The following is a 25,663-nucleotide window of genomic DNA, read 5'->3' on the forward strand; positions in this document are numbered from 1 at the left end:
CCCAAAACACCCTTACAACTATTAAAATTTAATTAAAACAAAAATAAAAAATCAAAGCAAATCAACCCATTCAAACCACTGAATTATTGAAACCGAACCGCCACAACCGAACCAGCCTCCGGTCATCTTCTCAGGTGAGAAAACGACCAAGCTCGTCGTCTTCTCACCTGAGAAGACGACCGTCTTCTCAGATCTGAGAAGACGAGATGCTGCTCGTCTTCTCAGATCTGAGAAGACGAGCATCAGCTCGTCTTCTCAGGGGAAGACGAGCTGCTGCTCGTCTTCTCCGGTTGGGAAGACGAGCAGCAGCTCGTCTTCCCTGAGAAGACGGGCTGCTGCTCGTCTTCTCCGTTTTTGAGAAGACGAGCAGCAGCTCGTCTTCTCCGTTTTTCAGAAGACGAGCAGCAGCTCGTCTTCTCTGAGAAGACGAGCTGCTGCTCGTCTTCTGCACATCTGTTCTTGGAGAACAGATGTGCATCTGTTCTCCAAGAACAGATTTCAGATCTGTTCTTGGAGAACAGATCTGAATCTGTTCTTGGAGAACAGATCTGAATCTGTTCTTGGAGAACAGATTCAGATCTGCTCTCCAAGAGCAGATTCCGATGGGTCGGCGGCGGGCGGCGGGTGGTGGTCGGCGGCGGGTGCGGTGAGTGGTTCGGGTTGGCGGGCGGATTGACCGTGGGTTGGGTTTGATTAAGTAAATTTGATTTGGTTTAATTTTTTAGGGGGTATTTTGGGTGTTTCAATTTTGTTTTGACATTAAATGACGTGTCAATTAACATGTGGCGCCACTATTTATTTTTTTCCAAAAAAAAGGACAGCCGCCAAAACCAAAAGGGTAGTTTCGTCTATAAGGGCCGTGAATGGCGCCGCCACAAAGGTTGGGGGGTTTAGGGAAGCTTTTGAAAGGTTGGGGGGTTTACGGAAGGTTAGGGTAAAAGTCGAGGACCGTCGGTGATTATTAGCCCTTGAGAATGTGTCAACTTTTTTTTCCTTTTTTCCTAATCAAAAATGGAACATCAAAAATCGAATATGAACTCTCAGATCGATTTCATTACATATCGGGACCTTTTGTTTTTTTTATAGTTCACATTTTTAATTAAATCGTTAATTTTAGTCCGTTTGTCAATTTTTCAATTTCAATTATAGCAATTTGTTTAGATTTAAATAAAAAGAATGTAAATATATGTCCTTCGTATTATTTCAATTTATCTTTTACCATCAAAAATTCCAAATATGAAAGGCGTATTTCGATCACGGAAAATATTGAAAACAAATAAAGGCAGCTTCTTCAAAACTTCAATATGCCAACTTTGAAAGGCTCAATTATCAGCACAGAAAGAAATATTAATGAAGAGTATGTATCATGTTGCAGTCTCACCAGTTCCAACCATAACACAGTTGAGCCATTATAAGGTCTCTCATTAAAACCAAAAAGCAGCCACCGAAATCAACACTCAACCATGTCGTGTTCCATTAAACTATTAATTAAACCATTCTATTAATACCACCACACTATAGTACCCAACTATTACTATCAAACTTAGGGTTTTGAGTTGATGGCAACTGACACTCAAGAGTTTATCAGATCCATGGAGTTCAAGCACGAAGATGAAGATGATGAAGAGTTAGTGGAGCCTGTTAGTCCGACCGGACAGTACTTTAATAGCTCGGTTTTATCGGTTTGTGTTCTTTGTATTTTGGAATCGGATATTCCGATTGATGATTCTCCTACTATGACTTTGCTTCGAGATGTTTTTCTCCCTATCAACACTCGTTTTTCTTCGATCATGGTTCGTGTTTCTCTCTCTAACTCCCGCGTCTTTAAAGTCAATTATTTGATATAGTATTCGAGTCTCTATGATCAAATGTCTAGAGTTTCATCTTATATTGTGCGAAAACCGAAATACTGAAATACAAAATGTTGAATCGAAAACGGAAAAAAAAAGTAAATTCATCGATAAGTTTTTTTTAAGTGATTAGTTATTTGCTATAGTACTGTAGATCAAAATTCTTGGAATTACATCATTTATTGTACGGAAATAAAATGACTAAAACAGAAAATGGAAAATACAACATTATTTATGAGAATAGATAAGGTATCAAACCGACTATGTTGCGCGGAAATAAAACTTTCCGTCTCTACTTCTAAAAATACTTTTAAAAATTGATACCTTGTTTTTTTTGTCAAGAGTATTTTTAAAAATAGAAACGGAATATCTTTATTTACGTGCAACATAGTCGCGATCTTTTAAAATTTGCACCACATTTAGAATTCTTTCAGAAGATTTGTTTTAGAAGTAGCTTTTATCATGTTATGTTGATGAAAGAGTAAATAGAAGCTAGGATTTGAACCTGAAACACTAAAATTGAGGCGAAGTATTTCTATAATGAAGTTGTCTGAGTAATAATTTGGTTATATTTCCTTTGACACTACCAATTTATAGCAATTTTGCAAAACTCAGAGTCTCTGACTGTAAAGGTTAATTTCAGTCGCTGTGTAATTTATGAGCATCATGTGCTCTACCTTACTTTCTTTCATAAATTTAGCAACTACTTGTCTGACAATGTTAGCTGCCAATAAGTTATATAACCATCTTTTTTTTTCCTTTAACTTTGGGCCGTCAAATAAATTTCTTACCTACTATTGAATCTTTTATAGACCCCCCCTCCTATGAGGACTTGACAACGAAATGGGTCTAAATAAGGGTTCAGCATTGGGCCGGTTCGATAATCAAACTGACAATTTCAAAACCGAATTAACCGGTTGACTGAAGATCCATAACTGAAGCGACTGAATAAAAAAATCTAACTAAAACTGAACCGAACGTATAAAAAACAAGAAAACTGAAAACTGAACTGAACCGAATAGGTCGATAATGTAGTCGGTTTGGTTTAAACTGACAAATATATAAAAAAATTTAAAAAAGAATAATTAAATTTTTGGTTATTCAGTCGGTTCATATAATATATATGAATAATCCACATTTTAGACCGATACAATATTCAAACCTGAATTTATAGTCGAACCAATTAGAACAAAAGTTATTGGTTCAGTGGATTAATATGGTCGGTTCGGTATTTTTGCTCATCCTTGGTCAAAATGCTTTCAAATGATAAAAAAAGTTTTCATATCTTTTTGATATAGTCCAATTATTTTTTTAGTTTATATCAATTATATCTAAATAGTAACAAAAATTAAAAAGTTTAATTGATAAAGACAATATACGTTTTTGTCATTTAATTTATCTAATTGAAGAGATTATATATTCAATTTTTTTTTAATTTCTAATGCTGTGATCAGCTTTTTTGTTATAATAAGAACAAATTATGATAGTTATTTTTTTTCAAATTTGGACTAAGTTGTCACTAAAAAAAATTAAACTATTGAATTGTATTTAATTTTTTTATCAATTAAGCCTTTAATCTTTTCTATTTGCTTCTTAAACATAATGGACTTAAAAAAATTCAATCAAATTGTCAATTTTTTTATTTTTTTTCTATATTAATTTATTAAAGTCCTTATAAGTTATAATTGTAGATAAAATAATTTATTTTGCCTTTAGTAAATTAAACTATAGATCTAATATAAATTATAATCACTAATCAATTTTGTAAAACAGGTTACCGACGAAAATGGTGAAAAACAATGGAAGAAAGTTGACGTAAACCTCAAGAATCATGTAAACATCCCAAATTTCCCAAATGGACTATCTCCAAAATCATATGATAAATATTTCAATGATTACATCTCAAAAGTTGCTCTACAATCTCTTCCTCAAAACCAACCATTATGGGAAATTCATATAATAAAATACCCTACTTCAAATTCAGCTGGTAACGTGATCTTCAAGCTACACCATGCACTTGGAGATGGATTTTCTCTAATGGGAGCTCTCCTTTCTTGCTTGCAAAGATTAGACAATCCTTCACTTCCATTAACATTTCCTTCACTTCAAGTTTTGCCTGCAAAACCTGAAACTATAAGCCGGAGTGCTAAAATGCGCGTGGGGTGTAAGAGTTTTATTGGGTCGGTTTTTAATACGGTGGTTGATTTTGGGTGGAGTCTTCTAAAGAGCAGTGTGGTTGAGGATGTTAAATCTTCAATACGTTCTGGGGATGATGGCGTGGAGTTCAAGGCAATTACTGTGTCAACGATGACATTTTCTCTTGATCGTATTAAAGAAATTAAGGCCAAGCTTGGAGTGGTAAGTCTAATTCTTTGATGTGTTACAATATACAAAGTATTATCAATTATAATCTATATTTCAATTCGGTACCAAGATTTATAATATATATTAAAATAGCAATAAAAATTAGGAAAAATGCATGTTTACATCTACTCAAAAGTTTGTCAAATATATATCATATTTTTGTTTGTGGCATATTTATCATCATCTTTTTGAAACTTGCCAAATATATTTATAATCAATTTGGATCTAATGTGCCACGGTGATATACGTCTATGTATATTAAAATTAATTATATATGGCCTATATAACATCGTTCCAAATCGATTCAGGGTATATATTTGTTAAAGATCAAAAAAATGATGTTATATGTCGCACTTAAAAAACGATATATTTGATAAGATGGCTAAAATTATAGATAGATATGATTATTTTGCCTTTTCAATTTGATGTGACGGTTGAACATATTATCATGTCAAACGTTATATTAGTCTTCATGTGATATGACATCTTACATAGCAGCATGCGGTTAAAATATGGTGTCACATATTGTTAGAACGTGAATTAAAAATTTGAATTTTAGTATAATTTCGATACGAAATAAATTGACGTTTTGGTACCTAATTGAATACAATTTAATATGACTCACTCCTTTAACTCTTTTAATTTTCTTTTGTACTCAAATTAATCAATTTTCATATGCTCATTGTAAAAGTTAGATTGCATTCTTACATTTTAGAATTAAACATTAAATTGGGAGTTATCTAGATCCCATCATTAGTATACAATAATTATTCATTATTTGTCTATCTGGCAAATAATTGTATATATTGATTGTTTCACCTATGAAATCATGACTTTGGTCCATATGAGCTAAGTATTGTTGAATAGAAAAAATTATCATAAATATGTTAGGTAAAATGGCTTTATTTCTAGAGACTAATAATAAATTGAAGAACATAACATTGATAGGTTTAATGGAACCCACTATAACATGCTTTGTCCTTTGAATTAAATCAAACCCAATTAGGCATCCTGTCATATATCTCATAAATTTTAGCCTAACTGCTTAAGCATTACTGCAATTTAGTTGGATCCATTGATGATTTGAAAATATTAGAAAATTTGGTCCGTCAATTTAACGAGTTGAAACTATTATGTTCAAATTTCAGTTAAATCAAAGTTAATGTCTTCATCTTTTACATGAGAATTTTTTAAAAATCTTGGTACCGAATTGAAATCAAACCCAAATATGTTGTGGATATAATATTTCAATTTATAAAATTAACGTTATCATAAATGTTCATGATTAGTGTTTTTTTTCTTTCTTGGCAGACAATTAATGATGTAATCACAGGCATAATCTTCTATGGAATTAGATTATACATGCTAGAAGTTAATGATAAATCAAGCAATGCACAATCAACAGCTCTAGTATTGCTAAATACTAGAATTATTGGTGGCTACAAATCAGTTAAAGAAATGGTGAAACCTAATGCTGAGTCACCATGGGGGAATCAATTTGGTTTTTTGCACGTTTCAGTCCCTGAATTAACCAAGAATTCAGTTTCTAATCCAATTGAATTTGTTGAGAAAGCTCAGATAATAATTAAGAGGAAAAGAAGCTCTCTTGCTGTTAGTCTCACTGGCAGGCTCCTTGAGACTTTACGGAAACTTAGAGGACCTGAGGTATGTGAATTATGTCATTAATTACTCCTTATATTCGAACGTTTTTTATAGAATTTTAACGAGATGAATCGAGTCGAGTTTTGATGACCTCGAACTCGAGCTTTAGACCTAGTTACTCGAGTTCGAACTCATTCAAATTAACTTGCATGCTTACATTGCTCGATCGATCCAAAAATTATAAATTAATGCACCTACGCGCAAGACTTCTTAACTACTCGTACTAGTATAATTTAATCATTTCTACCGTAACTCAACCGGATTTAAAGCAGAAAAAAAGTTATTCTTAATATTTTTTCCTCTATAGGACTCCTAGTCATGTTGCATTTGAAAGAGACTGAATGCTAGGTTTTGTCAATTCATAGGTGCATTAAATTAATTAAGAGAAAATTGAAGGGGAACATAAGTCATTACCAATAATGTCAAATTCATGCAATTTCATTGATTTTCTTGAATTAGCCTTTAATGGTAGGTACTGATAAATCAGTCTGGTACTTATACAACGTGGGCATCTCAATATTCTTATATTCACATTAACTGATTTTTTTAATCAAAAATTACTGTTCCAAAGTATATGTTAAATTCTCAAAATTAAGAGTTTATATTAAAATTATATACCATCCTAATTAAATTCATAATTTATTTAGATATTAACCAAAAAAAATATATAATATTCAATAGTTAATATTGTAATAACATATTAATTTTTTATCTATTCTTTTGTATAGTGTTCTAATTAAAATACGTAAATACCGCACTTTATATGTTTTATTATTTTATAAAAAAATTATTCTGAATCCGCCACTGATCGGCATGGCAGGTAACAGCTAAGTATATTCATAGCACACTGAAGAACTCAAGCATGACAATATCAAATGTAATTGGCCCAGTTGAACAAATGGCTTTGGCTGATCATCCAGTTAAAGGTTTATACTTTATGGTAGTTGGTGTACCTCAGGTAAATTTAATATAATTAATTAGGATTTAATTTTTTTTAAAAAGTTTTTAACTCATAATTTAACAATTTGGTCTTAATTGATTTTTTTCAGAGTCTTACCATAACAATGGTGAGTTATACAGGACAACTTAGAGTTGCTGTGGGGACAGAAAAGGGCTTCATTGATCCTCAAAAATTCAAGTCATGCATTGAGAATTCTTTTGAGAAGATATATAATGAAACAATTTCCAAAACAAATTAGTTTAAAAATTCACAATAATATACAATTTTAAAACATATTATTGCCTAATCGGGTATTCACGAGTTCATTCTTCATATAAATTTATTTCTCAATTGAAAAATAATGAATATTGTGTAAGCGTGATTTATGAAAACTCAGTTTAGACAAGAATTTTCCGTACAGCTAAATGTCTTTTGTAATTTCTTTTTTTTGCTTCCTTTGTTTTTTATTGTGTATGAAAATTTGTATGGCGTACGTAGAATTTTATTTTACGACGACTTCTATTCTTTAATTGCAATGAATATCTCAATAAGTTAATGGTAAATGAAATTTCTGTAATTTATTATTTTGGACCAATATGCCATTGATCTCTATTTTAATTTTCAATAAAGAAGCTCTCCAATTCGAATATCCCCTACAAAACACCCTTAATTCAATTAGGTTAAGGTGTTACTATGTTTATAAAATTAGAGATGATTCCAAAATAAATCATAATTTTAGCTTGTTGTATAATTGTAACATAATTTTTTAATTTTAATAATTTAAAACACCAATTATTATTCTATTTTTTTTTACAATTAAATAATCTTCCATTGTGTAAATTTTTTAAAAGAGTATAACCGCCTATAATAACTTGATATGGAACAAAATATAAAATCTTGATTTACAGATCTCCTAATAAAATAAATTAAAAATTACATACTGTTCTATCACAAAAAAATTAAATTCTTCTTTGTCTAATAGAAAACCCACCAATCCTTCATTAAAAAGACAGACAAACTTTTTATGGAGAAAAGACAGCAAGACTTTCGTAAAAAAAGACAATTAATGTAACAAGATATAAAAAAAATATAATCTATAAACGAATTCATCTTCAGTCTTAAAAGGTTTTGATATATCTCTGATTTTTGATTTGTATGCATAATGAGATTGATGCGCCTCGTCGATATATTTACCAATAATAATAAAAAAAATAGTAGTCGGATATTTATTTTATTTTAAAGAAATAAAAAAAAGAAAATGGCTACCGCCAACGGCAAAAATAATCTATTAACAGCATCCAAAGTAAAATAAAAAAACTCTTCACGGTAAGGTTATCTATTTGAGAGAGAAAAGAGAGAAGAACTTTCATTCTATTATAATTCAAAAAGTTGGCAATTTTTTAATAAAAAAATATTGATGTAGACGTTGAAATAATTACATGATAATATATTACAACATTCACATTAATATTTTTTGATTGAAAAAATTACTCGGTTTTTGAATTATAAAGATTGATAGTTCGTGCTTTAATTTTTTAAAATTAAAAATTCATATTAAAATTATAAAACATGCAAAATTATATTTTTAAAATTAATTTAAAATTACTCGTAAATGTTTTCATTATTAATTTAACCCTTGTATAATGAATCTTCTATTAATCCCATTTTCTGCCATGCAATTCAAATTTCCGTAATGATTGATTGGATATAAAATAGAATATTTAGAAACAAAGGGCAACACGGCTCCTGAATTTATAATATAGACTCATTTAAATTATTTTTAACTTTTTTAAACTTTAATTCTTAATTTTTTTTATTTTAAATCAGATTATTCTATATTTGTATTTTTGAAACGCGTGTAGTAGAAACCGTATATGGAGTTGATGGATGCAAGAAAGAAATTAAAAAGTTTAATAATTGTTGTAATGAAATTATTTTAAATTTAATTTTTGCTATGAAAACCTAAATTATGGAATAATCTGATCTAAAATAAAAAAAATTATGATTAGTTGTTTAAAAGAAATAAAAAATAAATTAAATGGTCCCGTATCATAAATTCATGAGACACGTTGATCTTTTTGTTGGAATATTCAGTTATGGATGCTTAATTTGTTGGCACTTTTTGTGACTCGTTACCAGTACTTATCTCTCATTTTGTTGGCTTATTTAAAGCTATCTTCCCTGAATTTTGGATCTTTTATCACGGATTAGTCAAAATCTTATGCATATTTAAAATTATAATTTATGAGACACGTTGATCTTATATTCCCACTTTTCCAAATTTCAGCTTGCAATTTGAAACTGCAGCAATTAGGAAGCTGATACACTCAAAGAATAAGAATCTAGAGAGAACATTAATCAAAACTGCCCTAGCAGAAAAAATATATTAAAGATATTTCTGTTGCCCACAGAAAATAAAAAATACAAAACCTATAACTCTTTTTGCTTAACTACGACTTACAAAAGACGATTATATATATGAATTTTTCAAATCACGCCTTACGAATAACATAAGTTAATTAATCATTAACAAAAAAATTATACCCCCTCTCTTTTTTCTCTAAATAAATTCTAACCCTCCCAGCCCCCTACCCCAAACCCTACCTTAACCCTAAACCCATTGCCAACCCTTCCAAGCCTTCAAACCTAGCCAATCCCTCATCAGTTCCTTCCTCCGGTTTGTCTCGTGTTCTTTACTTTGAGAATTTTCCTGATCTTTGGAAGTTTTCGGATCTTCAAAAGGCTTTCAGCAAGTATGGTGTGTTTGGACAGGTTATTATTGCTCGAAAAAGGAATAAAGCTAATCGGAGATTCGGATTTTTGAGATTACGTCCTAGTGATGATGTCGAGGAGTCACTTTTTTACCTGAATAGGGTCATTATTGGATCATTCAGAATTAGGGCATTCATCGCCAAATACCCAAATCCAGGTCTTGTTCCTAATTACGTCCATCCACATGTGACTCAACCGCGCCCGCCTGCTCCGAGAGTTTTTAGACAATCCGTTCGTGATTCTCGTTCATATGTTCAGGTTTTGAAACAGGAACAAGTTATATTTAACACGCCATCAGACGCAGTAGACGTTTTGGAGGGTTCCATTATGGTAACTGTTAAAGACTATCCCTCAGTTGCTCATGCATGCAAATTTTTGCATGATCATGGTATTAAATACCAATCATCTTCCTTTCTGGGGGGTAAATCAATTCTGTTCAGCTTTAAGGATGACATGGAAAAGGAATCCTTCCTTAATTTTGATTCGAGAGGTCTCTTTATCTCAAGGGTCCCATGGTGCAATAATTTTCAGTCCTCGGAACGTTATGCTTGGATTAAGGTTTCAGCAGTTCCTTCGTTTGCTTGGGGTGAAGAGATTTTTAAAGTGATTGGAAATAGGCTGGGTAACTATATTAAGGTTCACCCTTTTTCCATGTTACGCGATCGCTTGGACTCGGCCTATATTCTGATTTCTTCGGGTTTTGAGAAACTGGATTGTTCTATCCCGTTTCTTATTAATGGAGCTGATTATTTGATTCATGTTTTTGAGACAGATTCCCCAGTGAGTTCGCCAGACTTTGAGGAGCTAGATTCTTCATCAGATGAGTCAGGTTCCTCTTCTGGAGAAGATATTAATTCGGCAGATACAATCCCACCGGGTTTTGAGGTTACAGCAATTGATACTTCACAATTACCTGTTGTTGCTGAACAACATTTGGACTCTCAGACCCAAGTCACTCCTTCTACTAAGTCCCCAGATTACCGTTTCATCACTCAGCGTAAGAAATTCAATCCAAGCATCTCTCCAGATTTATCACATTCAGCAAATACCTCCTCTGTGCAGGTCACTAAAATTGCAATAAGGAATTCTAGCTCTTCCTCAGAAACAACTCCCCATATTATTGATCTTGAGAAGACATGGTGCATGGGTCTGCAGCTGGGTGTTTTTTCTGCTCAACATAAGAAGGTTATCACAGATTTACTTTCTCAAAGCTTGCTCAAGGAATCAGGGCTAGACTCTTAAGGAGTTTGACTATCCAGGTTTTATATTCAATTTTATGTCTGATACATTTAATTGCATTTCATGGAACTGTCGTGGCGGTCTTTCGTTTTCTAGGAAACAACGTGTTATTCGATCTTTGGTGCACAAAAATAACATTGCAATCTTGGGTCTCATTGAGACTAAACAGGAATCTTTTGATGATTTTTCTGTTAGAAGGCTTTGGCCGAATTTGGATTTCGATTACAGTTTTTCTTCTTCGTCAGGAGCATCAGGGGGTCTTATTTGTATCTGGAATAAGACTTTGATTAACCCTAGTAGGATTTCTAAAGGAGATAGATGGATTTCCTTAGATTTCTTATGGTATTCTTTCCCTATTCGGTTTATTCTAATATATGCTAGTAATTGTGCTTTGGAGCGTGCATCTTTCTGGAATATATTGGTGTCAGAAATTGATTCGGATCAGTTATGCATTTTAATTGGGGACTTCAACGATGTTTTGTTGCCTGAGGAGAGATTTAATAGCACGACTTTTACTTCTTCTATGCATCAGTTTTCTGATTTTATTTCAGGTTCAGGCTTGATTGAATCTCCTCTTCAAGGACGCTTCTTTACTTGGCAGAACTCCGTTTCCAAATCAAAGCTTGATAGGTGCTTTGTTTCGGAATCAGTCTTTTCTTCTTGGCCGAATTGTCTGCTTTCAGCCCTGCCGCGCAGCTTCTCTGATCATGTTCCGTTATTATTTCGTTCTGAGGTGCCTATGGACTGGGGTCCAAAGCCGTTTAAGTCTATTGATGCCTGGTGGGACAATAAAGCTTTTCCTTCTTTTGTAGAATCCTCTTGGACTTCTATTTCTGCAACTAACTGCACGAATTTAGTTGAAAAAATGAGGAAGCTTCGAGCCATGATCAAAGATTGGAACAAGAATGTTTTTGGGAATATTAACAGGAATCTTGATACTTGCCTTCAATCCATCCATTTACTAGAGGCTTCTGCGGAGTCTTCGGATTTATCAGACGATGATAGGGATCTTCTATCTACTCTTCATGCTGAGAGTTACTTCTTTTCGAAGCAACTAGAATCCTTGTGGCGTCAGAAGTCTAGATTGAATTGGAATCTCACTGGAGACAGGAACACCAAATTCTTTCATTCTTCTGCTTCAATTCATTCTAGAAATAATCTGATTTCTGAGATTATAGTTGATAACGTCTGCTACTCTTCCCCATCGGATGTCAAAGATCAGATTCATTTGTTCTACAAGAAGCTTTATTCTAGAAGTAAGAGGGTGCCTTTTTCTCTTCAGGACTTGCCAATTAGGAGTATCTCAGCTACTCATGCAGCTTCGCTTTCGGATGCTTTCACAGAGGAGGAAATTTTTCAGACTTTACAGGACTGCGATGGTAATAAAGCTCCAGGCCCGGATGGGTTTAATTATTTCTTTTACAAGAAAGCTTGGAATGTATTGAAGTTTGACATCTTGGATCTCTTCAATACTTTTCATCATTCTGGAGTGTTCCCTCCAGGTATCAATACAGCTTTCTTAGTCCTTATTCCGAAAATCAAAGGGGCGAAGAATATCTCTGATTTCAGACCTATCAGCTTAATTCATGGTGTCTTTAAGTTGTTATCAAAAGTCTTAGCCAATAGACTTTCTCCTATCCTGCCTTCGGTCGTTTCAGATTGTCAATTCGGTTTTATCAAGGGGCGTAGCATTCACGACTGTCACATGATAGCTTCGGAAGTTATTCACATTGCTCAGAGGAGTAAAGAGCCAGTTATTCTTCTGAAATTGGATTTTCGAAAAGCTTTTGATAGTATTTCTTGGGATTTTGTTCTTCAGATGTTGAGCAGAATGAACTTTGATAGCACCTGGATAAAGTGGATTTCGGCATTTTTTGATTCTTCTCAGCTCTCAGTTCTTGTGAATGGTACTCCTACTAAGAATTTCACAATGGGGAAAGGAGTTCGTCAAGGGGATCCGCTTTCGCCTATGCTTTTTGTTTTAGCTGTGGAAGGTCTTAAGGCTATGTTCAGTAAGGCTATTCAACAGGGCCTTTTAGATGGGATTCATATTGATGGGTATTCTGAGCCGGTTTCCATTCTTCAATTTGCAGATGATACTTTGATTTTTATTCCCAATGATCAAGCTATGATTCAGAATCTTTTGAGACTTCTTCAGTGTTTTGAATTGATTTCAGGCTTAGCAATTAATTACCAAAAGAGTTCTGTTCTTGGTATTAATATGAATGATACTTCTCTGCTAGAGGCGGCTAATATTTTGCATTGTTCAGTAGGTCACTTTCCTATTACCTACCTGGGTCTTCCTCTTTCTCCTAAACCTATTCGAGCTACTCTTTGGCAGCCAGTTGTTTCTAATTTTGCGTCCAAGCTTGCTCTCTGGAAAGGAAATCTTTTATCTCCTGCGGGTAGATTGATTTTGATCAGGTCTGTTTTGAATAGTCTCCCAGTTTATTTTATGGGCTCCATGGTTATTCCTCAATCGGTTATTTCTTCTCTAGATCGTTGTATGAAAAGGTTCCTTTGGTTTGGAAATCCAAATGGCCAGGGTATTTGTAAGATTTCATGGGAGAAGGTTTGTCTTCCGTTTGACAGAGGTGGTTTGAATCTGATTCCTTTCAGAATAAAAAATCAAAGTCTTCTCTGCAAATGGCTCTGGAAGCTTAGAACAGATAAGTGTTCTCTTTGGCTTTTTGTTGTTTCTCAGAGCTGTTCATTTAATATTTGGCATGATTTGAATTCTTGCAACGTGGCTCATTTTTCGCATCTTTGGAAAGGAATTTTTAATTCGTGCATTAAGAATTCTGATATTTGGAGATTGTTCAATAGTAATGTTTCAGTAAGGGTTGGAGATGGTAGATCAGTTCTTTTTTGGCAAGATAATTGGGTGGGTGAATGTCCTCTGTTAGAGCAGTTTCCGTCCTTATTTGTTTTATCCAGGAACAAGCAGATTTCAGTCTCTGCTCAGCTGCTTCTGGGTTCGGTTTCTGCAGGTATGCAGATTGGCGCTGCAGCTTCTTCGGCTGAGATGGGCGTGGCAGTTTCTTCAGCTCCGTTTTCTTGGAGAAGACGACTTCGCCTTGGGGAGCAGGTTCAGCTGGGTATGTTGCACACTTTGGTTACCTCGGCTAACATTATTCCCACCAGCAAAGACGTGTTTCTTTGGAAGGGTAAGCATCAATTTTTTGCTCCTCGGCATATTTCTCTTTCTCTTCAGAGTCAGCTTACAGGGGCAGCAGCGGTTAGCAATTTGGGCATCCTCATTCCGTCTTTATGGAAGTGGAATCTTCCTCCAAGGATTCAATTTTTCGGATGGCTTTTGGCTAGAGATCGTATTTTCTCTAATGCTTCTTTGGTCGCTAGGGGTATTTTGATCCCGGATTTAATTGGTTGTTTGTTTTGTGATGGAGACGAGACTAGTACTCATATTGTTCTTCATTGTCCTTTCGCTTGGAGATTTTGGTGCTTTATATTGGACAAATGTAATATTTTATGGATATCTCCTTCTTCGATTGATCTCTTCTTCAACTTTTGGATGTCCTTTTCTATTGCTTCCTATAGAGATTTGTGGAGGTTGATTTGGTTTTATGGAGTTTGGGATCTTTGGAAAGCTAGAAACAACAGACTCTTCAACAACGTTTCTAGTTCCTTTGAAGACTTGGCTTTTTCGGTTATTTGCAAGGCGGTTCATTATTATGTTTCGTTTCATCCTAGATTTCCTTTTAGTGCTAATGATGTTTACAGAAGTTTAGAGAATTTTTGTAAAACCTTTGATTGATCCGTCTTTGGTTCTTTTGCCTCCCACTTCTTGTGGGTGTGCTTAATAAATCATCATTTTATCAAAAAAAAAATTATTTTTTCAATTCTTCTTCGACTGCCGTCAATAATTTAGATATGCTATTAACGTCTGACGTTAACCATTTTTTCTTTTATGTTATTTTAATTTTATATAGTATAATAAGTAGCCAATTCAATTTTGTATAAATCAAGAATGGAAAATAGATTGGAGATCTTTCAACAACAAAGATGAAATCGTTCATGGGTTATAGTAGTTTTTTTTTTAAAATTTCATTTTATCCCTTTATATGAAAAGTTTGTTGTATTTTCTATGTGAAAGGTTGTATGTGAAATGTTGTTATCCGTTTTTTATAAAGGGTTTTTATTATATCTGATGGTGAAGATTGAGCGAAGACTGCACTTTATTGGCGAAACAGTTAAATAATTTATTTTTTATTTTCGTAAGTAGATCTGCGAATCAGGCAGCATGTCTGTTTCATGTCAGGTAATCGGATTTAGTTTTCGATTTTTTTTCGAAATTTTTAAAAATGTAACTGTTTCATATTTGATTAATAAAGTTTGATGAATTTTCAAAAAGAAAAAGTTAATTAGTCATATATATTTTAAATTATTATAAATTATTCACTGTGAGTTGGTTTATTGTCGTAAAAATTGTTATAACGATAGAAAATTTAAACTATTTATTATTATATTAGTACTTTTTATTTTTATAAAAGATAATAAAATATAAGTTGACGAGTCCTATTAAGGGACACATACAAAACACGTAGAACAACAATAAAAAAAAAGAATTATACTGGCCAACTCGATATATCATTCCTGAATACGTTACAATAGTACTCTCAAACTTATAAATTCCAACTGTTTTTTTCTTTGACAGCTATAGTATGATTTGGATATGTATTTAATGTAATATATATCATGTCCTATCTAGCGAATTAATTTTTGTCAGTATGGATACAAATTTCATCCACTTTTATATATGTTTTAATGAATATTCATAGGATATTAATTGTTGGATCATGCATTTTCCATAACAAATTTCCCAATAGAAAACAATAGATCAATGCTTACCTATTTCATCCATTTTTATAAACTTTTAATAGATATACATAGGATATTAATTGTTGGACCACGCATTTTTCAAAAAGAAATTCCAAATAAAAAACAACAGATTATGGTATATACTTCCGAAACGTTAAAACGAGTGAGCCATGAGCCACATAATTTAACGTTATTTATTAGCAAATTATAATGATTTTTTTAGAATTTATTTTGGCCATTTATACCTTCTTCAAATGAATATTAATCTCCCGCTGATGGAGCTAAAAATTAAAAATAGAAGAGACAAAATATAATATTTTCTTATTTAATATATAAAAAAATAAAATTATTAAAATTAAAAGGATCAATATATAATTCTTATTAATAACAGGTACGAATAAAATAAACTGTACATGAAAATTGTAATTTTTTAAAAAAATTAAAGAGAACAAATGCCCCCTTGCATATATAATATAATTTACAGTTTTGTTTTTTTTATTTGAAAATCAAATGATATAGTCTTTTATTTTTATTTTTACTTGAAAATCAAATGAATATTAATCTCCCGTATATTCACATTGCATTTTAAAATTATATTCAAATTTTGACAGTTATAACGGTTAGAAATTAATAAAATTTGATTTTTAGGTAGGTGATGATGTTTTTTTAATGAATATGATAGTAGTCATGTGTCTATATATATGTGTGTATTTTTGGTTGATAGTAAACAAGAAAAAAAATGGAGTTTACGAGAGAAGAAGAAGAAGAAATGATAGCGCCAGTTAGTCCAACAGGATATTACTTCAACAGCTCAGTGTTAAATATATGTGTAGTTGGTGTTCTTGAATTTGAACTTCCCATTGATGACTCCAAAGCCATCACCTTGCTCCAACATCTTTTTCTTCCCATAAATCCTCGTTTCTCGTCTATCATGGTACGTACTCATCTCTCTACTCTTCTCTTTCTCTCTCTAGAAACAGAATGATTGGATACGGATACGATAAAACGTCATTATTTTAAAAAAAATTATATCAAGAATAAAATTTCATATACGTTTATAAAACGAGAAATGTTAATCGAATAAAGTGTTCGTATTACCTAATATTAACTGTGAAATATTCATAGTTTTTTTTTTTGAATTTATGTTAATTGGAAAAATGAAAAGGGAAAAAAAAATTTGAACAAGAACTTTAAATTTTGATAATTTTAAAAGTTGACAGTAATTTTAGCCACATTTTATAAATTATTCAACTTACATGATGTGACGTTGCATTACAAAAATTAATTTTTAGAATTTATATGTGAGAAAGGATATAAATAAATCGAAATTTAAAAAATACATATATTATTTTTCTTAATTCAACAATTAAAACTAAAATATATGCCAAATTAAAAAAATAATGAAACTGGATAAAACTACAATTAACTTTTTAACTCGAGTAAAATTTTAAATCAAAATTAAATTTTTTGACTAAATTATATAAAGATGAACAAAAAATTGGAGCTTTTGAACTTTGGGATATGTTAATTATGTAAATGTTCTACGTTGAGTTTGTATATGAATTTTCTAAACAAAAAACAATGTTCATAAAATTTATAATCATACAAATAATTTTTACGATCTCTATACTTGTTCTCTTTGATTCTTTGTGGTCAGGGGAGGTTGTTAATAAGTCAATAATTTGTTATGTAGTTCAATTAGTTTAGCATGCAACTAATTGTGAAAGTATATATTTCTCCAAATTAACATGATCTTTATCTGTTTTTATTCTAATTAGTTGTTTACTTAAATTTATCGATTTCTAATGTAAAATATACATTAATATTAATATTTGATATGATTATTTAATCAATACCATATGTTTATATGATATAATTTGGCTCGAAATAAAATTATAATTAATATCTATTTCGTATGTTAATTAAACATCGGATAATTTTGTTAAAAAATAAAATTCTTTTATACATAAGATTTCTATAATACGACTAGAAATTCATACCATGATTTGCTTAGCAAATGAAAACCAAAAGGTCCAAAACTCACTTTCATGGTCATGTCCCTTTCCACACAATTTTTGATGCACTTTAATTCCTTATAATTTGGAAAAGGACAATACACCCCTTTGAAAAATATTTATTGTTGGGATGAATATGTGGATTAAAGAGGAAAATGTGAGCTTTATATCTTTGTTTAGAAAGGAAAAAAGAACAAAATAAGTGGAGGGGAAAGAAAAACAAGAAAATAGTAAGTGGAGGGGAAAGAAAAACCGGTTGAGCGGTTTGATTTAATAGGATGGAGTGATAATTTAAATTTAATTTAAATGGATGGATGCGATATATTTAATTTAGTTGGATGCGTAATTTTAAATTTGGTTATATTTGAATTGGTTTGGGTTTTTTTTATTAATTTTAAAGGTATTTTGGGAATTTTTTGAGAAAAAATATGGGTACGAGTGGTTTTTTGGGCGGTTTCGAAACTAAAGAGGTTTAGTTGATCATTAGTTAAAGTTTAAAAATTTTAGTGACCGATGTTAAAATTCAGAAAATTTACTAACAAGGGCCTTAAGTTGGAGTGATATAGTTGATTAATACTCTCGTGAAAATGGTAATACACCCCTAATTAGCGGTATTTAAGAATTGAACTCCATCTATATAATAAATATTTTTCATTATAATAATAATAATTGGCTTAATACATTATTTGACCCCTAAACTATACACTTTTATTCTCTGAGACTCTTAAACTAATTTGATATTCTATTGGACCTCTTAACTTTATTTTTTGTTCTATTTAACCCGTCAACTGTAATTTTTTTGCCGATCTGACCTTTTTCATCCAACGTGGCAAAAACGCGTGTTTTCAAATGCTTTGAAGCGCGTGAAGGATAATTAAAATGCATAACTTGTTCTATTGAATCCCCGAACTACACTATTTTGTTCTATTTGACCCCTGAACTTATTCTATTTTCCTATTGCACCTTCAAACTTATAATTTTTACCCATTTAACCTTCTCAAAAATACAATTATTTAACTTTTATCCATTTAATCTTCTAGAAAAATAAAAAAATATTGAAATTCAGTCAAATAATTACATAATATAACTTCTTGTACATGTAAATATTTGTTTACATTTCAATAATGATAAAAGAAGTTTTGTCTGTTTAACGATATTATAAAATATATAAATTTACTATATTGTGATAATATTAAAAAAAAGATTGATTTTTAAAAAAAATTATAATTGTTAGTGTATTTCACGAATTTCCAATTATAAAAATTTTAATACACCAGCTTTTAATTTTTTGCAATTTCAAACTTTTCAAATCAATTCTGAATTTTTAAAATTTGTGTTAAAATTGGAAAACACGCTAAATTTCATAACTTTTAAAGCCTTAAATGATTATTTCAAATAATATGTAAAGTACATCATTTTTTATTTTAAATTAAAAAAAATATTTAGACTTAATATATTTTTTGACCTCTAACCTTACCCTTTTATTTCCTATGACCTCTAAACTATTTTAGTTTTCCATTGGACATCTTAACTATTTTTTTTATTCTATTTAACCCCATGTCAGCAAAGCCATGTCAGCAATTTTATCCACATCATCGCGCGTGGTGTGCACATTCTGAATGAGGGGTTAAATAGAACAAAAAAAAGAGTTAAGAGGTCCAAAAGAATACGAAATTAGTTTAGAGGTCGCAGAGAATAAAATGGTATAGTTTAGGGGTCAAATGATGTATTAAGCCAATAATAATTTGTGTATTTAAATAGCAAAAATGCATGATATATTATAATTCATCTTAAATTTTAATTCTAGATTTAATATCTATTAATTTTATTTTTTATCTTATAGTTTTAAAAAGAAAAATTATTCTTCTATTTTGGTTAAACAAAAAAGCAAATTGAATCAAATTAGACTTAGATTCTTTAGTTTAGTTTGATTTTTATTTTCTTCAAAACGGAATAGTTTTTATATTATTCTGTTGTGTTTATATACTGTAGATATTAATTAATATCAACCCCGACTTAATGTCAAAATTATAATTTTACTCAATATTTTAAAATAATTGTATTTTGGCATTTTGATTTTACATAATTGAAATTTCTTGTGATACCTAAATATTAGGATACAAGTAGCTATTTTTAAAAAGAGAAGAAACAAATTTTTAATTTAAAATTAAAGTAGTGATTATTTAAAAAAATTTACCCAGCAGGATTAATTTCCATATTATATTTTATTTTACATCAATAATGTGTACTGAATTTTCGTGATCATTAAGACACTGTTGGATTGAGAGTTTTTAAAATCGATGGATCTGAAAAAATTAATGGATTTAAAATCCATAAGATATAAAATTGGTGGATTTGTAAATTTTATCGTTTGAATAGAACCTAAAATCAATGAATTTATAAAGATAATTTTAAAATAACAAAATATTTTACGATTTCATCATTTTTTGAACAATATTGATGAAATCAAATGAAGGACTTTGAAGAATAGTAAATTATGACAATCCGTAGACTCTCATCATTTTTTAGTAACTAAATGGTGGATTTATTAAAAATTTATAAATTGTGTAAAATCTATATATTTTGATCTTCTGAAATTACTCAATTAAAACTGTGCCTAAAATTTTATCTTGATATAAGAAAAAACAAAATTACTTTATAATATGATACGATCTAGTTGTCATATAAATTAATTTAATATGAAATTAATAAAAAGATTATTGTTGTTGTTAATTTGCAAATATATAACCAATGAATTATATCTCAAATGGATAAGTTTTGAGCATCAAAGGTCGTGGATTTAAATTTCCACTATTGTAAATATATAAAGTTAATGCTTAATAGTATTACATTAAAATTTCTAACAAATTTAAAAGTTTAATGATTATGATGAGATTAATTTTGAAACATGCAGATTGAAGAGAAAAATGGCAAAAAACAATGGAAAAAAGTTGATGTAAATCTCAAAAACCACATAAAAACCCCAACTTTCCCACCAAAAAAATCACCAAAATACTACGAAAAATGCCTCGACAAATATCTCTCAGAACTATCTACCCAAGAACTTCCACAAACTCAACCATTATGGGAAATTCACGTAATAAAATACCCAACAACAAATTCTTCCGGTACCGTAATTTTCAAGATTCACCACGCTCTCGGCGACGGTTATTCATTAATGGGAGCTCTTCTTTCTTGTTTACAAAGAGCTGAAAACCCTAATCTTCCATTAACATTTCCTTTTGTTTCAACTTTACCGGTGAATAATATTTTTAATGCAGGCGGTGGAGTAAATAATAATGGCGTATTTAAGAGTTTACCTAAGATTCTGTCGTCCATATTTAATACAGTTTCTGACTTTTCTTGGAGTGTTGTGAAAAGTAGCTTTCTTGAAGATGATGTAACTCCGATTAGGTCTGGGGACCCTGGAGTTGAATCTCGACCGTTGAGTATCTCTACTATGTCTTTTTCTCTCAAAGATATTGGAATTATTAGAGCCAATCTTGGAGTGGTAACTTTATTTTTCAGTTATTTTTTAATTTGGAAAAAAGTACAAAAAAAACCTTGTAGTTTTCTAAAAAGTAGGCATAATTAAACCCCTTTTTATTTCAAAATAGAATGAATAACCCCTTTCGTCCAACACCGTTAAAAACACTCGTTAATTACTTACATGTCTCTCATAATTATATAGGAAAAAAGTTTAAACATTATTTTAATGTTTAAAATATTTTATAAAAATTTGAGGTGCTAAGTGTCTAAAAAATATTTTTAAAAGAGTTTAAATGCTTTCCGAAAAATTAGAGGATCTTTTGCACAATTTAAAACCACCGAGGACTTAAGTAGTCCAGAAAAATTTAAAAAGCTTACGTGTTTTTTTTTGAATAACTACAAGGATTGTTTTTCTTTTTCTTTTTTGTCTTTTAATTTATTTTATTATTTTTAAGGATTTATTTAGGTCTACAGTAATCCATTTAGAAAATGGATCTAGAAAAACCAACATAATTAAATAAAATCATTTGTGAAGAAAATTATATATTTATAATGATTTTTTTGATTTTTCGAAATTAAAATTTATACTAAATCAAAGATTTAAAAAAGATAAAATGGTTTTAAATATCCATTAATATGACCAAATCTATTTTACCTTTGAAAAAACCGGCCAATTTTAATTTAGTTCGGTTTAGTCTTTTTGTCGGTATCATGAATAATTTTAACGTCGTCTTATGTAATTGGTCACTAAATTTACTGTAAAATACTGTTATAACTTAGCTAATGGCAGTAATTTTCAAAATTATTACTGCAAAATGTCTTTTAGTAGCAAAAAAAAGAAATTAACAGCAAAATTGTTGTTACATAATTTCTTGTAGTGCTAGTCTACACTCAACTCGGACTTAAATGGTAATTTTCCCAATGATCAATTAGCATTAATTCAAACTTTATGATTAATTTAGTCCTAATCCTTTTATTAGCAATTTATTCTATTTTTACACCTCATTCAGTGCGTGCTACTATGCACATCCGGTAATAATTATTATGCTAAAATTGAATAAATTGATTAAAAAAAAATCAAATTCATGGCTAAATTGATGATAAAGTTCATAAATATGTTAATTGACTACCGCTTGCAAATTGAGGGAAATTGCCACTTAAATCCTCATCTTTACTTATATTGTGCTTGTTTACGTAACGATTTTCTTGAATTAAACGCAGAGCGTAAACGATGTGATTACCGGAACGGTGTTCTTAGGAACAAGATTATACATGCAAGCAATGGATGAAGAATCAAGAAACGCCAATTCGACTGCATTAATATTGCTTAACACAAGAATGTTTCGTGGGTACAAATCAATTGAGGAAATGATAAAAACTAATTCAAAATCACCATGGGGCAACCACTTCGCATTCTTACACATTTCAATACCTAAATTAACAGACAATCTTGAGTTGCATCCGTTTATGTTCGGTAAGATTGCTCAAGAAACTATCAAGAAGAAACGCAGTTCTTTAGCTGTTTATCTTACTGCTGCACTTTTAGAAGCTGTTAAAAAATTTAGAGGACCCGAGGTACAATCATTTCTTACACTTTCTTAAATTGATCTGTCCAATTTTTCTTTCATTATAAACCAGTTTTTTAAAAACTAAAACGGTGGCCGAACACGTGGTTGCCGGTTTTCAGTTCAAATAGTTCAATCATCGGTTGGACAGGTTGAGTAAAATTATAAAAAAAAATTGGACCTAATTTGTATGGTTAATGCCATAACTGCCAATTTAATCGTTTTAACTGCCTGTTCAGTCTGATTCTTCTAGTGCAATCTGGTTGGACATAGTTTTTAGTTTTTAAAATTACTTGAACTGAACAGTTGGTCGGTTTCTAATTGGACCGAACAACTAACTGATTTCCAGTTGAACCAGTTAGTTTGGTTTTAATGAAATGACATTCATACGTTGGTGCAATTTTCTAAGGTGGATGTCATTTTTAATCATGAATATCACGTCAATATCATGTATGAATTTGAAAGGAAAAAAAAATTAGTGGTGACAAATTTTAAAATGCGTAATTAATTCGAGAAAACATGTAAAACTGGTGAATTTTTACGATATTAATTTAAAATTTAAAATGAAGTACAATAACTCATAGTCATTACTCTATATTAGCTTTTATTTTTAGAAATACTTTAACAATTTAAAAACTTTATACTTTTGTAGAAGATATCATTTTAAAACTTTAGATTCATAAATAATTATTTCCTTGAACTTTTTATGATAAATCACTATCCCAAAACATTGAACCAAGAAATTCGAACTTGAAACTTTTCTAATTCTAAAAATTATACAAATAATAAAATATTTATAATATAATACTCACTTTCTCCCCATAAAAACAGAAAAAAGTAATATTTTCACAAAGATTATATTTTTTTTAATTGTAGTTAATTTTTTAAATTATTCCAAAAACATCTTTTAAATTATGAGAGTAGAGTATTTTAATATTTTACTTTTAAATAATATGAAAAATGATGATCTTTTTTTTTTTACAAAATGGTATATAATTTTTTTATCTTTTATTAGTAAATTATTTTGTATGTGTTTTAGGAAGCATCTAAGCTTGTCCACAGCACATTGAAGAACACAAGCATGGTAATTACAAATGTGATTGGGCCAATGGAAAAAATGGCTTTGGATGTTCAGCCAATTAAGGGCCTGTACTTTATGGCCACCGGCAATCCTCAGGTACCCTATATATGCACAATTCATTACATGTTTCTGATCAAGGGTATATATGTTCAATATGTATATGGTTCATAAATTTATGACATAAAATTAAATAACTTACCTTCAGTCATTTTGATTTATTAAGAATAATATTTTTTTATTTTTATGTAAAAAATACTCTTTTATATATCAATTAAAAATAAAAGTATGTTATTTCGGTTTCTAAACTTATTAATTGTTTTTTAATTGACCCAAAAAATAAAAATTTATACTTTGATTGATCAAAATAATTAAAATTGAGTTATTTTTTCATGGCATAATTTGAGGGACCTCATTGATCGTTTACTTTCTTCTTATATTAATAATTGTAATCTTGTTTCGATATTGTATACATTTTAGTTGTAGCTAACTGACTAACTATATATATATATAAACAAACTTTTTTTTTTTAACTATAATTAGATTTTAATATTTTTTATTCGAAAGATACTTATCAAAACTATATTATATAGGTTATAAATAAAAAAAATTCAAAAATTTAGTATTTTATGATAATATAATTCAAACTGAATAGTAAGATTATATTACAAATTACTATAAAATTAGAAAAGTGGGCTACAAATGAAAAAGGTTAAGGAGACAAGAAATTTTTGAGAGATTAAATTTTAAAAAGTTACTTGAAACATACCTTGGATTTATCTATCATAAGATATTAAATAATTTCAAAAATATTATAATTTGGTGACATTATGGTTGATGGGCTTGTAATGAGCGGAGTTACATGAATTATACGGTAGTCAACTGTTCATCTTATATATTTAAATTTTTAAATTAATATCATCAATACATAAACTTACTCATTTTAAAATTGTTATGTTGCTCCTAAATTTATATATTTATCGATCTTACGAAGAAATATATCGGCCCGTGTTGCAGAACCTCACGGTTACAATAGTCAGCTACATGGGAGAGCTGAGAGTTGCAATTGGAGCAGAGAAAGGGTTTATAGATACTCACAAGTTGAAGTCATTTATAGAGAATGCATTTCAAATGATACTTAAATCTGCTTCTAATATTCCAGAGAATAATTAATTCTTCAATTGAGTTTTTCAGATTGTTGGAGAGTTAGGTTTAAATTTGCTTCAATTGTTCTTAAATTCATTTTTTAAAATATCTCTTTCAATTGTTACTACTTATTATCGCCATTCTCAGAATATTTTAATGAATTTCATTGGTATCAATTTGTATTTTTATCTCTTATTAGAAACTACAATTCTAGCGTTGGGATTTTATTGTCTGATTATAAATTTTCTTTTTCAATGTGAAACCATTAATTGTTCTATTTGATTCTGGATTATGCATGATTTATGTAATTTTTTTTAATTATTACTGCATATTTAAATTTTGTGAGGTATAAATATTATAGAAGTGCCATTTTGGAAATTTTTTGTTGATTATCCTTTAGTTTATTGGACTTTCAATAAAATTAACTAACATTTAATTTGTATATTAAAAATTAATAGAACTCAAAAAATAAAGTGGTATAGTTTACGGGTTAAATTAAATATTAAGCCAAACATATATGAAATCAATACTTCAAGAAAAATATTACCACATAATTTACTTGTACCATCGCACTTGGGATTTTTCTATACAGTTCTGGTGACACACTGGCCAAAATTCTAGTCAATAGAACAAAGGTAGAACAAAAATATGAACGACGACCTAAATTTAAATTTTTGTTGTTAAATTAAATAGACTGCAAATTG

General features: G+C 30.2%; 2 protein-coding genes across 2 annotated transcripts; both read left to right on the forward strand.

The window, feature by feature from the left end:
• Window positions 1-1,245: 1,245 nt before the first annotated feature.
• On the forward strand, window positions 1,246-7,242 carry LOC126657323 (wax ester synthase/diacylglycerol acyltransferase 4-like). The gene is made up of 5 exons (XM_050351991.2): window positions 1,246-1,793; window positions 3,624-4,208; window positions 5,526-5,879; window positions 6,697-6,834; window positions 6,926-7,242. Exons 1-5 carry the CDS (start codon window positions 1,560-1,562, stop codon window positions 7,073-7,075), a joined length of 1,461 nt encoding a protein of 486 aa, XP_050207948.1. The 5' UTR covers window positions 1,246-1,559; the 3' UTR covers window positions 7,076-7,242.
• Window positions 7,243-16,375: 9,133 nt separating this feature from the next.
• On the forward strand, window positions 16,376-25,141 carry LOC126657324 (wax ester synthase/diacylglycerol acyltransferase 4-like). The gene is made up of 5 exons (XM_050351992.2): window positions 16,376-16,600; window positions 20,596-21,192; window positions 22,392-22,745; window positions 23,775-23,912; window positions 24,831-25,141. The coding sequence occupies exons 1-5, from the start codon at window positions 16,406-16,408 to the stop codon at window positions 24,984-24,986; spliced, it is 1,440 nt and encodes a 479-aa protein (XP_050207949.1). The 5' UTR covers window positions 16,376-16,405; the 3' UTR covers window positions 24,987-25,141.
• Window positions 25,142-25,663: the final 522 nt, after the last annotated feature.

This window comes from Mercurialis annua, linkage group LG7 (genome assembly GCF_937616625.2).
Source record: "Mercurialis annua linkage group LG7, ddMerAnnu1.2, whole genome shotgun sequence".
NCBI classification, from domain to species: Eukaryota; Viridiplantae; Streptophyta; class Magnoliopsida; order Malpighiales; family Euphorbiaceae; genus Mercurialis; species Mercurialis annua.